This window comes from Myxine glutinosa, chromosome 14, assembly GCF_964187855.1.
Source record: "Myxine glutinosa chromosome 14, kmMyxGlut1.1, whole genome shotgun sequence".
NCBI classification, from domain to species: Eukaryota; Metazoa; Chordata; class Myxini; order Myxiniformes; family Myxinidae; genus Myxine; species Myxine glutinosa.
Window position 1 is genome coordinate 38,791,509 of NC_136274.1, and position 14,789 is coordinate 38,806,297.

The 14,789-nt window shown below is 41.3% G+C and overlaps 1 protein-coding gene across 2 annotated transcripts in view; it reads left to right on the forward strand.

Annotated features, from left to right (window-relative positions):
• LOC137415585 (protein phosphatase Slingshot homolog 2) overlaps positions 1-14,789 on the forward strand; it is a 276,350-nt gene that overhangs the window by 44,114 nt on the left and 217,447 nt on the right. For both annotated transcript variants that reach the window (XM_078768025.1, XM_078768028.1), the window contains exon 2: positions 12,405-12,448. In XM_078768025.1, the coding sequence (XP_078624151.1) occupies positions 12,405-12,448 (44 nt within the window). The remainder of the gene's footprint in view (positions 1-12,404; positions 12,449-14,789) is intronic.

Consider the following 14,789-nt stretch of genomic DNA (forward strand, 5'->3'; position numbering starts at 1 on the left):
CTATGAGTGCTATAATAGCAGTAGCTGCTGATAGATAGATACATCTATGAGTGCTACAATAGCAGTAGCTGCTGATAGATAGATACATCTATGAGTGCTAAAATAGCAGTAACTGCTGATATATAGATACATCGATGAGTGCTACAATAGCAGTAGCTGCTGATAGATAGATACATCTATGAGTGCTACAATAGCAGTAGCTGCTGATATATAGATACATCTATGAGTGCTACAATAGCAGTAGCTGCTGATAGATAGATACATCTATGAGTGCTAAAATAGCAGTAGCTGCTGATAGATAGATACATATATGAGTGCTAAAATAGCAGTAGCTGCTGATATATAGATACATATATGAGTGCTACAATAGCAGTAGCTGCTGATAGATACATCTATGAGTGCTAAAATAGCAGTAGCTGCTGATATATAGATACATCTATGAGTGCTACAATAGCAGTAGCTGCTGATAGATACATCTATGAGTGCTAAAATAGCAGTAGCTGCTGATATATGGATACAGCTATGAGTGCTATAATAGCAGTAGCTGCTGATATATAGATACATCTATGAGTGCTAAAATAGCAGTAGCTGCTGATATATAGATACATCGATGAGTGCTACAATAGCAGTAGCTGCTGATAGATAGATACATCTATGAGTGCTACAATAGCAGTAGCTGCTGATATATAGATACATCTATGAGTGCTACAATAGCAGTAGCTGCTGATAGATAGATACATCTATGAGTGCTAAAATAGCAGTAGCTGCTGATAGATAGATACATATATGAGTGCTAAAATAGCAGTAGCTGCTGATATATAGATACATATATGAGTGCTACAATAGCAGTAGCTGTTGATAGATACATCTATGAGTGCTAAAATAGCAGTAGCTGCTGATATATAGATACATCTATGAGTGCTACAATAGCAGTAGCTGCTGATAGATACATCTATGAGTGCTAAAATAGCAGTAGCTGCTGATATATGGATACATCTATGAGTGCTATAATAGCAGTAGCTGCTGATAGATAGATACATCTATGAGTGCTAAAATAGCAGTAGCTGCTGATATATAGATACATCGATGAGTGCTACAATAGCAGTAGCTGCTGATAGATAGATACATCTATGAGTGCTACAATAGCAGTAGCTGCTGATAGATAGATACATCTATGAGTGCTAAAATAGCAGTAGCTGCTGATATATAGATACATCGATGAGTGCTACAATAGCAGTAGCTGCTGATAGATAGATACATCTATGAGTGCTACAATAGCAGTAGCTGCTGATATATAGATACATCTATGAGTGCTAAAATAGCAGTAGCTGCTGATATATAGATACATCGATGAGTGCTACAATAGCAGTAGCTGCTGATAGATAGATACATCTATGAGTGCTACAATAGCAGTAGCTGCTGATATATAGATACATCTATGAGTGCTACAATAGCAGTAGCTGCTGATAGATAGATACATCTATGAGTGCTACAATAGCAGTAGCTGCTGATAGATAGATACATCTATGAGTGCTAAAATAGCAGTAGCTGCTGATAGATAGATACATATATGAGTGCTAAAATAGCAGTAGCTGCTGATATATAGATACATATATGAGTGCTACAATAGCAGTAGCTGCTGATAGATACATCTATGAGTGCTAAAATAGCAGTAGCTGCTGATATATAGATACATCTATGAGTGCTACAATAGCAGTAGCTGCTGATAGATACATCTATGAGTGCTAAAATAGCAGTAGCTGCTGATGTATGGATACATCTATGAGTGCTATAATAGCAGTAGCTGCTGATAGATAGATACATCTATGAGTGCTAAAATAGCAGTAGCTGCTGATATATAGATACATCGATGAGTGCTACAATAGCAGTAGCTGCTGATAGATAGATACATCTATGAGTGCTACAATAGCAGTAGCTGCTGATATATAGATACATCTATGAGTGCTACAATAGCAGTAGCTGCTGATAGATAGATACATCTATGAGTGCTAAAATAGCAGTAGCTGCTGATAGATAGATACATATATGAGTGCTAAAATAGCAGTAGCTGCTGATATATAGATACATATATGAGTGCTACAATAGCAGTAGCTGTTGATAGATACATCTATGAGTGCTAAAATAGCAGTAGCTGCTGATATATAGATACATCTATGAGTGCTACAATAGCAGTAGCTGCTGATAGATACATCTATGAGTGCTAAAATAGCAGTAGCTGCTGATATATGGATACATCTATGAGTGCTATAATAGCAGTAGCTGCTGATAGATAGATACATCTATGAGTGCTAAAATAGCAGTAGCTGCTGATATATAGATACATCGATGAGTGCTACAATAGCAGTAGCTGCTGATAGATAGATACATCTATGAGTGCTACAATAGCAGTAGCTGCTGATAGATAGATACATCTATGAGTGCTAAAATAGCAGTAGCTGCTGATATATAGATACATCGATGAGTGCTACAATAGCAGTAGCTGCTGATAGATAGATACATCTATGAGTGCTACAATAGCAGTAGCTGCTGATATATAGATACATCTATGAGTGCTACAATAGCAGTAGCTGCTGATAGATAGATACATCTATGAGTGCTAAAATAGCAGTAGCTGCTGATAGATAGATACATATATGAGTGCTACAATAGCAGTAGCTGCTGATAGATACATCTATGAGTGCTAAAATAGCAGTAGCTGCTGATATATAGATACATATATGAGTGCTACAATAGCAGTAGCTGCTGATAGATACATCTATGAGTGCTAAAATAGCAGTAGCTGCTGATATATAGATACATCTATGAGTGCTACAATAGCAGTAGCTGCTGATAGATACATCTATGAGTGCTAAAATAGCAGTAGCTGCTGATATATGGATACATCTATGAGTGCTATAATAGCAGTAGCTGCTGATAGATAGATACATCTATGAGTGCTAAAATAGCAGTAGCTGCTGATATATAGATACATCGATGAGTGCTACAATAGCAGTAGCTGCTGATAGATAGATACATCTATGAGTGCTACAATAGCAGTAGCTGCTGATATATAGATACATCTATGAGTGCTACAATAGCAGTAGCTGCTGATAGATAGATACATCTATGAGTGCTAAAATAGCAGTAGCTGCTGATAGATAGATACATATATGAGTGCTAAAATAGCAGTAGCTGCTGATATATAGATACATATATGAGTGCTACAATAGCAGTAGCTGCTGATAGATACATCTATGAGTGCTAAAATAGCAGTAGCTGCTGATATATAGATACATCTATGAGTGCTACAATAGCAGTAGCTGCTGATAGATACATCTATGAGTGCTAAAATAGCAGTAGCTGCTGATATATGGATACATCTATGAGTGCTAAAATAGCAGTAGCTGCTGATAGATAGATACATCTATGAGTGCTAAAATAGCAGTAGCTGCTGATATATAGATACATATATGAGTGCTACAATAGCAGTAGCTGCTGATAGATACATCTATGAGTGCTAAAATAGCAGTAGCTGCTGATATATAGATACATATATGAGTGCTACAATAGCAGTAGCTGCTGATAGATACATATATGAGTGCTAAAATAGCAGTAGCTGCTGATATATGGATACATCTATGAGTGCTAAAATAGCAGTAGCTGCTGATAGATAGATACATCTATGAGTGCTAAAATAGCAGTAGCTGCTGATATATAGATACATATATGAGTGCTTCAATAGCAGTAGCTGCTGATATATAGATACATCTATGAGTGCTAAAATTGCAGTAGCTGCTGATTTATAGATACATATATGAGTGCTACAATAGCAGTAGCTGCTGATATATAGATACATCTATGAGTGCTACAATAGCAGTAGCTGCTGATATATAGATACATCTATGAGTGCTACAATAGCAGTAGCTGCTGATATATAGATACATCTATGAGTGCTACAATAGCAGTAGCTGCTGATATATAGATACATCTATGAGTGCTACAATAGCAGTAGCTGCTGATAGATAGATACATCTATGAGTGCTACAATAGCAGTAGCTGCTGATATATAGATACATCTATGAGTGCTACAATAGCAGTAGCTGCTGATAGATAGATTCATCTATGAGTGTTATAATAGCAGTAGCTGCTGATTGATAGGTGTATAAACGCGAATGTGGAACTCTAGTCAGTAGCTGCTGATTGATAGATACATCTATGAGTGCTATAATAGCATTAGCTGCTGATTGATAGATACATCTATGAGTGCTATAATAGCATTAGCTGCTGATGGATAGAAACATCTATGAGTGCTATAATAGCAGTAGCTGCTGATAGATAGATACATCTATGAGTGCTATAATAGCAGTAGCTGCTGATAGATAGATACATCTATGAGTGCTATAATAGCAGGAGCTGCTGATAGATAGAAACATCTATGAGTGCTATAATAGCAGTAGCTGCTGATAGATAGATACATCTATGAGTGCTATAATAGCAGTCGCTGCTGATTGATAGATACATCTATGAGTGCTGTAATAGCATTAGCTGCTGATGGATAGAAACATCTATGAGTGCTACAATAGCAGTAGCTGCTGATGGATAGAAACATCTATGAGTGCTATAATAGCAGTAGCTGCTGATTGATAGAAACATCTATGAGTGCTATAATAGCAGTAGCTGCTGATAGATAGATACATCTATGAGTGCTATAATAGCATTAGCTGCTGATGGATAGAAACATCTATGAGTGCTACAATAGCAGTAGCTGCTGATGGATAGAAACATCTATGAGTGCTATAATAGCAGTAGCTGCTGATTGATAGAAACATCTATGAGTGCTATAATAGCAGGAGCTGCTGATGGATAGAAACATCTATGAGTGCTATAATAGCAGTAGCTGCTGATTGATAGAAACATCTATGAGTGCTATAATAGCAGGAGCTGCTGATGGATAGAAACATCTATGAGTGCTACAATAGCAGTAGCTGCTGATGGATAGAAACATCTATGAGTGCTATAATAGCAGTAGCTGCTGATTGATAGAAACATCTATGAGTGCTATAATAGCAGGAGCTGCTGATAGATAGAAACATCTATGAGTGCTATAATAGCAGTAGCTGCTGATTGATAGATACATCTATCGGTGCTATAATAGCAGGAGCTGCTGATTGATAGAAACATCTATGAGTGCTATAATAGCAGTAGCTGCTGATAGATAGATACATCTATGAGTGCTATAATAGCATTAGCTGCTGATGGATAGAAACATCTATGAGTGCTACAATAGCAGTAGCTGCTGATGGATAGAAACATCTATGAGTGCTATAATAGCATTAGCTGCTGATGGATAGAAACATCTATGAGTGCTACAATAGCAGTAGCTGCTGATTGATAGAAACATCTATGAGTGCTATAATAGCAGGAGCTGCTGATAGATAGAAACATCTATGAGTGCTATAATAGCAGTAGCTGCTGATTGATAGATACATCTATGAGTGCTATAATAGCAGTCGCTGCTGATAGATAGATACATCTATGAGTGCTATAATAGCGGTAGCTGCTGATAGATAGATACATCTATGAGTGCTATAATAGCATTAGCTGCTGATGGATAGAAACATCTATGAGTGCTATAATAGCAGTAGCTGCTGATATATAGATACATCTATGAGTGCTATAATAGCAGTAGTGCTGATAGATAGATACATCTATGAGTGCTATAATAGCGGTAGCTGCTGATAGATAGAAACATCTATGAGTGCTACAATAGCAGTAGCTGCTGATGTATAGATACATCTATGAGTGCTATAATAGCAGTAGCTGCTGATATATAGATACATCGATGAGTGCTATAATAGCAGTAGCTGCTGATATATAGATACATCTATGAGTGCTATAATAGCAGTAGTGCTGATATATAGATACATCTATGAGTGCTATAATAGCAGTAGTGCTGATATATAGATACATCTATGAGTGCTATAATAGCAGTAGCTGCTGATATATAGATACATCTATGAGTGCTATAATAGCAGTAGTGCTGATAGATAGATACATCAATGCGTGCTATAATAGCGGTAGCTGCTGATAGATAGAAACATCTATGAGTGCTACAATAGCAGTAGCTGCTGATATATAGATACATATATGAGTGCTATAATAGCAGTAGCTGCTGATAGATAGAAACATCTATGAGTGCTATAATAGCAGTAGCTGCTGATAGATAGAAACATCGATGAGTGCTATAATAGCAGTAGCTGCTGATATATAGATACATCTATGAGTGCTATAATAGCAGTAGCTGCTGATAGATAGAAACATCTATGAGTGCTATAATAGCAGTAGCTGCTGATATATAGATACATCGATGAGTGCTATAATAGCAGTAGCTGCTGATATATAGATACATCTATGAGTGCTATAATAGCAGTAGCTGCTGATAGATAGAAACATCTATGAGTGCTATAATAGCAGTAGCTGCTGATATATAGATACATCGATGAGTGCTATAATAGCAGTAGCTGCTGATAGATAGAAACATCTATGAGTGCTATAATAGCAGTAGCTGCTGATATATAGATACATCTATGAGTGCTATAATAGCAGTAGCTGCTGATAGATAGAAACATCTATGAGTGCTATAATAGCAGTAGCTGCTGATAGATAGAAACATCTATGAGTGCTATAATAGCAGTAGCTGCTGATAGATAGATGTATAAACGCGAATCAGACATCCTTTTGATGTGGTTTATGTCCTCTTCCATGTCTACCAAACTGCCCAATATGCATGTACCGGTACCATGAAGTGATATTTCGTGGCGAGGAATTCTAGTCAAATATGTATGAATGATTTGGCAATAGCTGCTGATAGATACATGTATGGCAACAGGACATTATTCCTAAAAGCCGAAGTTTTGGTCGACCATTGTTATGTGTATCAGCAAATATTAAAAGTAAACAGAACTCAATGTGACATCGGTTTCTTTATTTTTTAAATTTGAATCGTATCAGTGCGTACATACGAAGGTTTACTAGTTTGGAAATCATAACATGATTCATCATGTATGTCCGATCAAGTATATTTAAGAAAAAAACATATTGTGCGTTGAATAATCCAGTAAAATTTCACTCTGAAAAAAACCAAAAAAAAAAAACCCCCCCTCCCTCCCTACCCACTTCTTTGAAAAAAAAGTGATGATAAACAGGAAAAAAAATGTAACCAGCCTTATGTAAAAATGAAGTCATCTTATTAAATAAAATTAATTGGCATAATCCATTTGCTTTCTATGCAACGTCATGACTGATGTACTGTACTATTATATTTCATCAGATTTAATTTCAAAGATTATTGCTTTTATATTTATGACCCTTAAATTCACAGAAAAGAAAAGTTTTAAGGTTTTTTTATAAGCAAATTGCAATTAAACAGCATGTCATTGCGAAAATAATATTAATTAATAATACGAGTTCCCTTGCAACTTTGAACTTTAATACAAGAGGAGGCCATTATGCCTATCAAGCATGTGCAATGGTTGCTAACCTATGTGCAATGGTTGTTTGTCCTTTTTAATGTTGAGTGTAAATCAAAGAAGCAGCACATACCATTTTTAAAGGCTCGGTATGACTCGGCTTTGGACAGGGTTTGAATCGCCGACCTCTCATATTCAGAGCGATGTTGGATTCAGAGCATATTCAGAGGCCACCGTGTCTAGTAGATGTATAATGTGCAGGAGAGGTTAGTTGATGTATGATGTGCCCTTTCTGCAATGAAAAGTTTTCGTCCTAAGTCCTTCTTAAATTGGCTCACCAGGCCTGAGGCTCAACTGAACGTGGCATGAATTTTGTAATTGGTCAGTGTGCCGGCGATAATTCGCCATCTCCATAGGAAAGACACCATGGAATCTTTAAAGTCCACCAACTAATGCCAGCAAATAGGTTCCCAGCTTGACGTACACTGTGACACAACACATTTGTGAAGCACACAAGCACAACAACAGAAGAGAACAGGGACGTTGGTAGATCTGTGGAAGAGGGAGGGCTGGGGGAGGAGGGCGGGGTACAAGGTATAAAGCAAATGAACACTTTTATGAATTTGAGGAAAGAAGTTGGGGATTGAAAGAGGCAGATTTGGGGTGTTTTAACGGGGGTAGAAAAGATCAAGATTTTGGTTGGGGAAGATAAGAGATTGTGGTGAACAGTTGTTTTAAAGACCTGGAGGGAGGAGAGGGATTGAAGAGAGTGTGGGAGTTTGTTCCAGAGGTGGGAGAAAAGAGGAATGAAGGAGTGAAGGTGAGCAGAGAGTCTTGATTTTGGCAGTTTCACCAGAAGAGGGTTGCAGGCAGATCTTGTGCGTCCTGCAGGAATATTTGGGGGACAGAGCACAAACAGAACAGGGGGAGCAAGGCCAGAGAGGAGTCTGTAGAAGACAAACACCACCAACCTGCCTGCGGTGAGAGAGAGAAAGGCCCTCAGAATCAGCTTCATCGTGGGAGATTCCAATGATTCTGAATGCTTTGGTTTCAACCACGTGAAGCCGTGCTGGGTGTGAGGCAGGAGCACCAGCCCAGAGGGGGGAGCAGTATGCCATTGAGCTGCGGATGAAAGCTTTGTATGTGGTGAGGAGCTGAGAAGTGCCCAGAAAGGACTTCGCACAACAGAGGATGCCCAGTCGGCGACTCGCTTTGGAGGACAGCTTGGCAATGTGGTTTTCCCAGGAAAGATCATGGCAGATAGTGAGACCCAAAAGGTTGAGTGACAGAACTTCTTCAAGAGGATTGTTCAGAAAGTATATGGGAGGGTTGTCCAGACAGTCTTTTCGGAGAGACAAAGTTGGAGTGTGAGATTTGTCAGGATTGAAAGACATGTTCCACTTGTTTGACCAGTTTGTGATATTGTCCAGGTCTGCAGAGAATGAAGAGGCTGCTTCCTGCCGATCTGAGGGTTGAGATATGGAGCGGCAGAGAGTGGTCATCAGCAAAGAGATGGAGAGGATTTTCTAGAGAGTCGGGGAGATCATTGATGAAGACCAGAAAAAAGCATGGGGACCAGAACACTGCCTTGAGGAACTCCAGCCTGAACAGGAAGGGGAGATGAGAGATTTCCATTCAGGGCCACACGTTGACTGTGACCAGAAAGGAACTCTGCAAGCCATGCATGGAGGTTTCCATGGATACCATACGAGGAGAGTTTGGTGAGCAGGGCGGGGTGCCAGACCGTATCGAAGGCAAGTGATATGTCAAGGGAGACAGGTCTAATTTCCTGTTTGGCATTGAGGACCTCCATCCATTGTTGAGACAGCAGAAGCAGCATGTCCAGAGTAGAATAACCTGGTCTGAATCCAAATTGATGATCCGAGATCAAGCCATTGGAGAAGAAGAAGAATTTGATGTCAGAGGCGATGATTGATTCCATGACCTTGCTGGTTATTGGGAGCAGGCTGATTGGTCTGTCGTTGCAAGGATCTGTTTTTGCACTTTTGTTGTGTAAAGTGGCAATGTTGGCTGATTTCCAAGCAGATGGCAGATTACCTTGAGCAAAAGAGAGGGTGAAGAGAATTGAGAGAGGGTGTGAAAGAGCGGCAGAGCAGGATTTTAGGACCTGTGGGCTGATGCCGTCTGGTCCAGTTGCAGAATCAGAGTCTAGGATTGACAGAATTTTCTCCACTTTGTCAGGAGAAAAGGACACAGAGTCCAGGAGCAGCTGGGTTTGACTGGTTAAGGTGTGTACAGAGAGAGATTGGTTTGGGACACAATATTTTGAGGCAAACACAGAGTTGAGACATTCGGCCTTGTCACGTGCGGTGTCAGCTGTGTAACCATTTGAGGTAAGGGGAGGGGGAAGGTAAAACAAACACCAGAAACGGATTTGCCCAGGCGCCACTAGGATTTGGAGGAGGGAGACGGGCTTGAGAGTTCAGTCTTGAGAGGAGAGAGAGATAGTGTTTCCTGGCTTTCCTGAGGGTAGACACACACTTGTTCTGAGCTTTGTGAAAGAAACTGAGATTGCCTTCAGTTGATTAGCCTTCCAAAGGGCAAAGGCAAGTTGTTTCATGGCAACTGCCTCACCACAGGATTCAGTGTACCATGGATTGGAGGAAGGGTATGACAACTGAAGACGAGATGGAATAAATCTGTGCATGAGAGAGAGCAGTTTACTTTGGAAGAATTCCCAGGAAGAGTTGATGTCAGAGGCAGCAGAGATGGCAGACCAGTCCAGATGATTTATGGCTGCTTGAAGACCATGCCAGTCTGCCTGAGTGAAATGCCAGACTCGTCGACGCTGAGGAGGCTCTCTGAGAATGGCCAGAGAGAGATGTCCACTTTAACAAGGAAATGATCAGAAGAACCGATTGGAGCAGAAGAAGAGCAACAGACATTTGCAAGGAAGTTGGTCATAAGCAAGTCGAGAAGAGAAGATACTCCATTGACTGAGATCTGGGTCAGGAAATTCACAGATTGTGTCGATCCCAATGAGTTGCAGAAGTCCTCTGCTGAGATGCCATGGCTGGTGAGAGAGTTGCAAGGCATGCCACACCCAGCCAGCTGGCATGATGACAGTTGAAGTCGCCTCATACGAGGAGGAGAGAGTTGACTTCAAAATTTGACCTTCAACCTCAAAATCAATAGGTTTCTCCATTGTGATGACTTAGTGAAGTTTCATGATGATCGGTTTGTAATTGTGACCTGTAGGCCGGTGACAAACGAACAAACAAACAAACAAGAGGACGTCATGCAGAGCACGATACTTGCAAAATCCACCCCCTCCCACGCCCCACCCACCCCCACCACCCATCCCCAAAAATAGGTTGCCATTGATCCATAAAATTGTCCATTTAATCAAGATTAAAATTGATGATCTTGATCGAAACTCATGTCAACAGGATGAAAAGTGACGAGTTAACCTTTGACCTTTTCACCTCAAAAATAGTTGGTTTTCCAATTTAGTGACTCAACATACAAATGCTGTTCAATTTGAAAGTCAATCAGATTTAAAATGGCGATTTTAGAAATTTGACCTCCAGATGACCTTTGACCTCAAAAACCAATAGGCTTCTCAATTGTGACAACCTCTACAACTTGGTGAAGTTTCATGACGATCGGTTTGGAATCGTGACCTGTAGGCTGTTGACAAACACAGACAGACAGACAAACAGACAGAATAACAAACGCAACCGACCAATATACTTGAAAAATCTTAAATTTTGCAAGTAATAAAAATATATACGAAATGGTGCATTTTAAAAAGAATATTCAAGGAAATATGAAACTCGTGGCATAAGGCAGTCCTGAAGAATGGCTGTTTGAGTGATTTATTTTTTGCTGTGAAGCCAATACATCCGCAGTTGAGATACATCATAAGACGTGCATGAGATGGTGTTCAGAATGTAAACAAATAATGATTCAAGATTGGCATCGTGCGGGTTTTCATGTCAGCACAAACATTACCATGCCTGCCTGACACGAGGCATGTCTGTTTTTATTTACTTATTATTTTAACCTTGGTCATGTTCCTGCTTGACAAATGCCATTGGAAGTATCCCGTACGTAGATCCTTTTTAAAGCCTCGTGCGTACATGCATTTGCATTTGGTTGACTGTTGGCATTTTTTAACAAAACAATATAGCATGCTTTCTGCTGCTATTTTTCTCGATTTGTTTTGAATCGGTGCCATTTTATTGAAGACTGATAAAGATGCCAGAATACATCGCTAAAGTACCAAATTGGAGATCGCTGAAAGAACTACTTTACTTTGCTTCACACACAAAGAAATGTACTGCACTGTAGATTGGCTAAGAGGCATTGTAAAAGTGTTACATTAGAAGTGAAATTACATGTTATTCGTTGAATGTATGCTGATGAATGTGCCGTTGATGTTGCCGGATTATTAAGTTTGCCTCGGTCTACGATGCCTACCACCTTAAAAATGCCGATGTTCATTGAACAAGGCGAGGAAGAAGAGGTACCACCAAGTTTGACTACTTTGCCCGCTTCCGAAAGAGATTTATATTTATTTAAACATGTCTGGAAATTGTTTTATTACCTGCGAAAATCGAATATTTTTCAAATATATTGGTTGGTCTTGTTAATTTCATTATCTGTATGTATTTGTACTTGAATATAACTCATTAATCAAAAAAGGGTAATATAAGTGAAAAGCAAAATATAATACATGAAGTGGCAATGTTGGAAGTGGCCCCCACTTATTCCAGTTAATTCTTATGAGAAATATTGTTTTGATATTCGTCACAATTCTCAGGAACGCATCCATGACGTAAACGTCTATCAGTACTTGGAGTGCTTTATAATTTTCTTGAATTTATTTTTAAGGTCACATTTGTTGGTTTTTTTTTTGTCATCACGTTCCCACATTTAGTGTCACTTTTATTATTCTCTTTCCTCCTGCAGGAAGGAGACAGTGGAGAGGATGACAGACGATCACAGCACAGGAGGTAAGGTGTGAGTTAAGATTAAAATAGGTGGTTTTTACTCTTGCGTAAGGCTTTTGTTCATACTTTATTGCTTTTTCTGATGCTATCATGGTAGAGCTAACAGTTTGTTCTCCTTTGTTACAAGTAAAAGTAGAATCCTGATTTCTAAACAACAAAAATGAAGAAAAATAAAAACCATTGATCCTTTGGAACCAAGTCTCTTCGGAGAATCCTTGGCTATCGCTGGTCGGATTTTGTGTCCAACGAGCGGTTGCTGAGAGAGACTAAGATAAGATTTGTTGCCTGTATGGTCCATGGGCGTCAGCTGTGGCTGTTTTCCGGACGCTGATCCAGCTCACCAGATACTCTCAGCAAGGGAGCCTCGTGAGTGGAGGACGCCAACGAGCCGACCGTGTGCCTTGCGGCTGCAGCATTTGATCGGCATCTCAAGGAGATAGGGATGGGCCAGGCATCAGCCTGGGGGATGACCAGATGGAGGCCCCTGGAGTACCGTTGGAAAGTAGATGAGGCAACATGCTGCTCCGGCGCATGCTTCTATACCTGACCGGACCTGATTGATCCATCAAGTCAATGCATTTAAATAATTCCCGCACCATCATGCCAGTGCACAGCCATGGCTGGTGAGAGAGGTACCCACACCCAGCCAACTGGCATGGTGACAATTGAAATCACCACATATGAGGAAGAGTGAGTTGGGATGGGTAGATAGAAGTTGGTCCATATTATCAGACAGCGAGATGTAGATGGAGTCATCACTGTTTGGTGGACGGTACAACACACATATGAACAAGAGGTGGGAGCGAAGGGGAAGCCGTATCCAGAGGTATTCCTGGGGGTGAGGTGGAGCGAGTGCAGGGCGAGTGAGGAAGAGAGTTTTTGATAAAGATAGCAACCTCACCTCCAGGACGAGGCTCAGGTCTATCATACCGGAGGAGGGAGTAACCCGGGAGAGATACTAAGGAATCAGAGACATCATGAAGGAGGAAAGTTTCTGTTAAGCAGATCACGTCTGGTTTGTCAGAAGCAACCTGTATGGAGAGATCAGTTAAGTTTGAACGAAGACCCCGGATGTTTGAGGTCCATACCGTTAATGAAGAGGAAGGGGGAGCATCGGATACAGAACAGGGGGGAGGAGGGGTAGGGTAAGATGTGGAAGAGGTGGAAGAGGTAGGGAGAGCTGTTGAAGGTGTGTCAGAGATTTCAGAATAGCTCGGAAAAAGGGAAGGATGGGGCGGACAAAAGGTTTGATGATGATTGGGTGAGGCACAATGAGGTGTTATTTGAGGAGGGGGAAGAGCGAGGCAGAAGGTTGGGGGAGATGGAGGTGAGAGTTGGAATGGGGAAGAAGCGGGGAGGATGCTTTGAGGAGGGGGAGTGAGGGGGGAAATTGAGAAGAAATGAGGGTGGGGAGATTTGAAGGGGAGGGGCGAGGGGGCTGTTTAGGAGGGAAGGGACAAGGGGAGGGATTTGAAAGGGATGGGATATGGGGGAGATTTGGAGGGGAGGGGTGAGGGGGGAGTCTAGGAGGGGAGGGGTGAGGGGGAGTCTTGGAGGGGAAGGGTGTGGGGGGAGTTTAGGAGGGAAGGGGCAAGGGGGGAGAATTGAAAGAGATGGGTGATGGGGAGGATTTGGAGGGGAGGGACAAGAGGTTTCTGTGCAATGGTGTGTTGTTGTTGTTTGGCCTCAGACAGTTCTCTCGAACAAGCCCGCAACGCGGAGACAGCCGATCAATCTCGCAGGAGCGACCCAGAGATCCCCCACATCCAGGATGGTGTACCCCCACCTTCACAAAGTCAGGGCCATGACAGAGTTAGAGAGAAAGAGAAAGAGGGGCACTCTCGGCACAAAGAGGGGCACTCTCGGTGTTACGTGGTCCCCTCGGTGAATACCTGGTCTCGGTGACCCCCGGACCGTGAGAGGAACTTCGCCAGAAAGCTGTATTAAATATGCGCTTTCGCCACGCAATCCATATGAATTTCACCCCAGGAGACAACTGACGTTCAAGGATATATTTCAATGGGAATGACCATACAATTACAATGACACAACCACGGAGATTTTCCCCGAGCAATCAACCATATACAACCATCAACAATTCCCAATTCACAAGCACTTTCCTATGAGTAAGATGGCCATCTTATATACGTGTGTCCCGGTGAGTACTCACGACACCCTTTTGGTCTCGGTCCCGCACAATGTCTCTGGGCCCCTCCTGACCAAGATGATGGTCGCCGTCACCGCACTCGGGCGGTAGAACGAACCCCGGGTGGACGTGTTTCCACCGGGCAGGTATCGTACCAGGCACCGTGGCTGCAGCCCCTCGTGGCCACGCGAGGCGGAT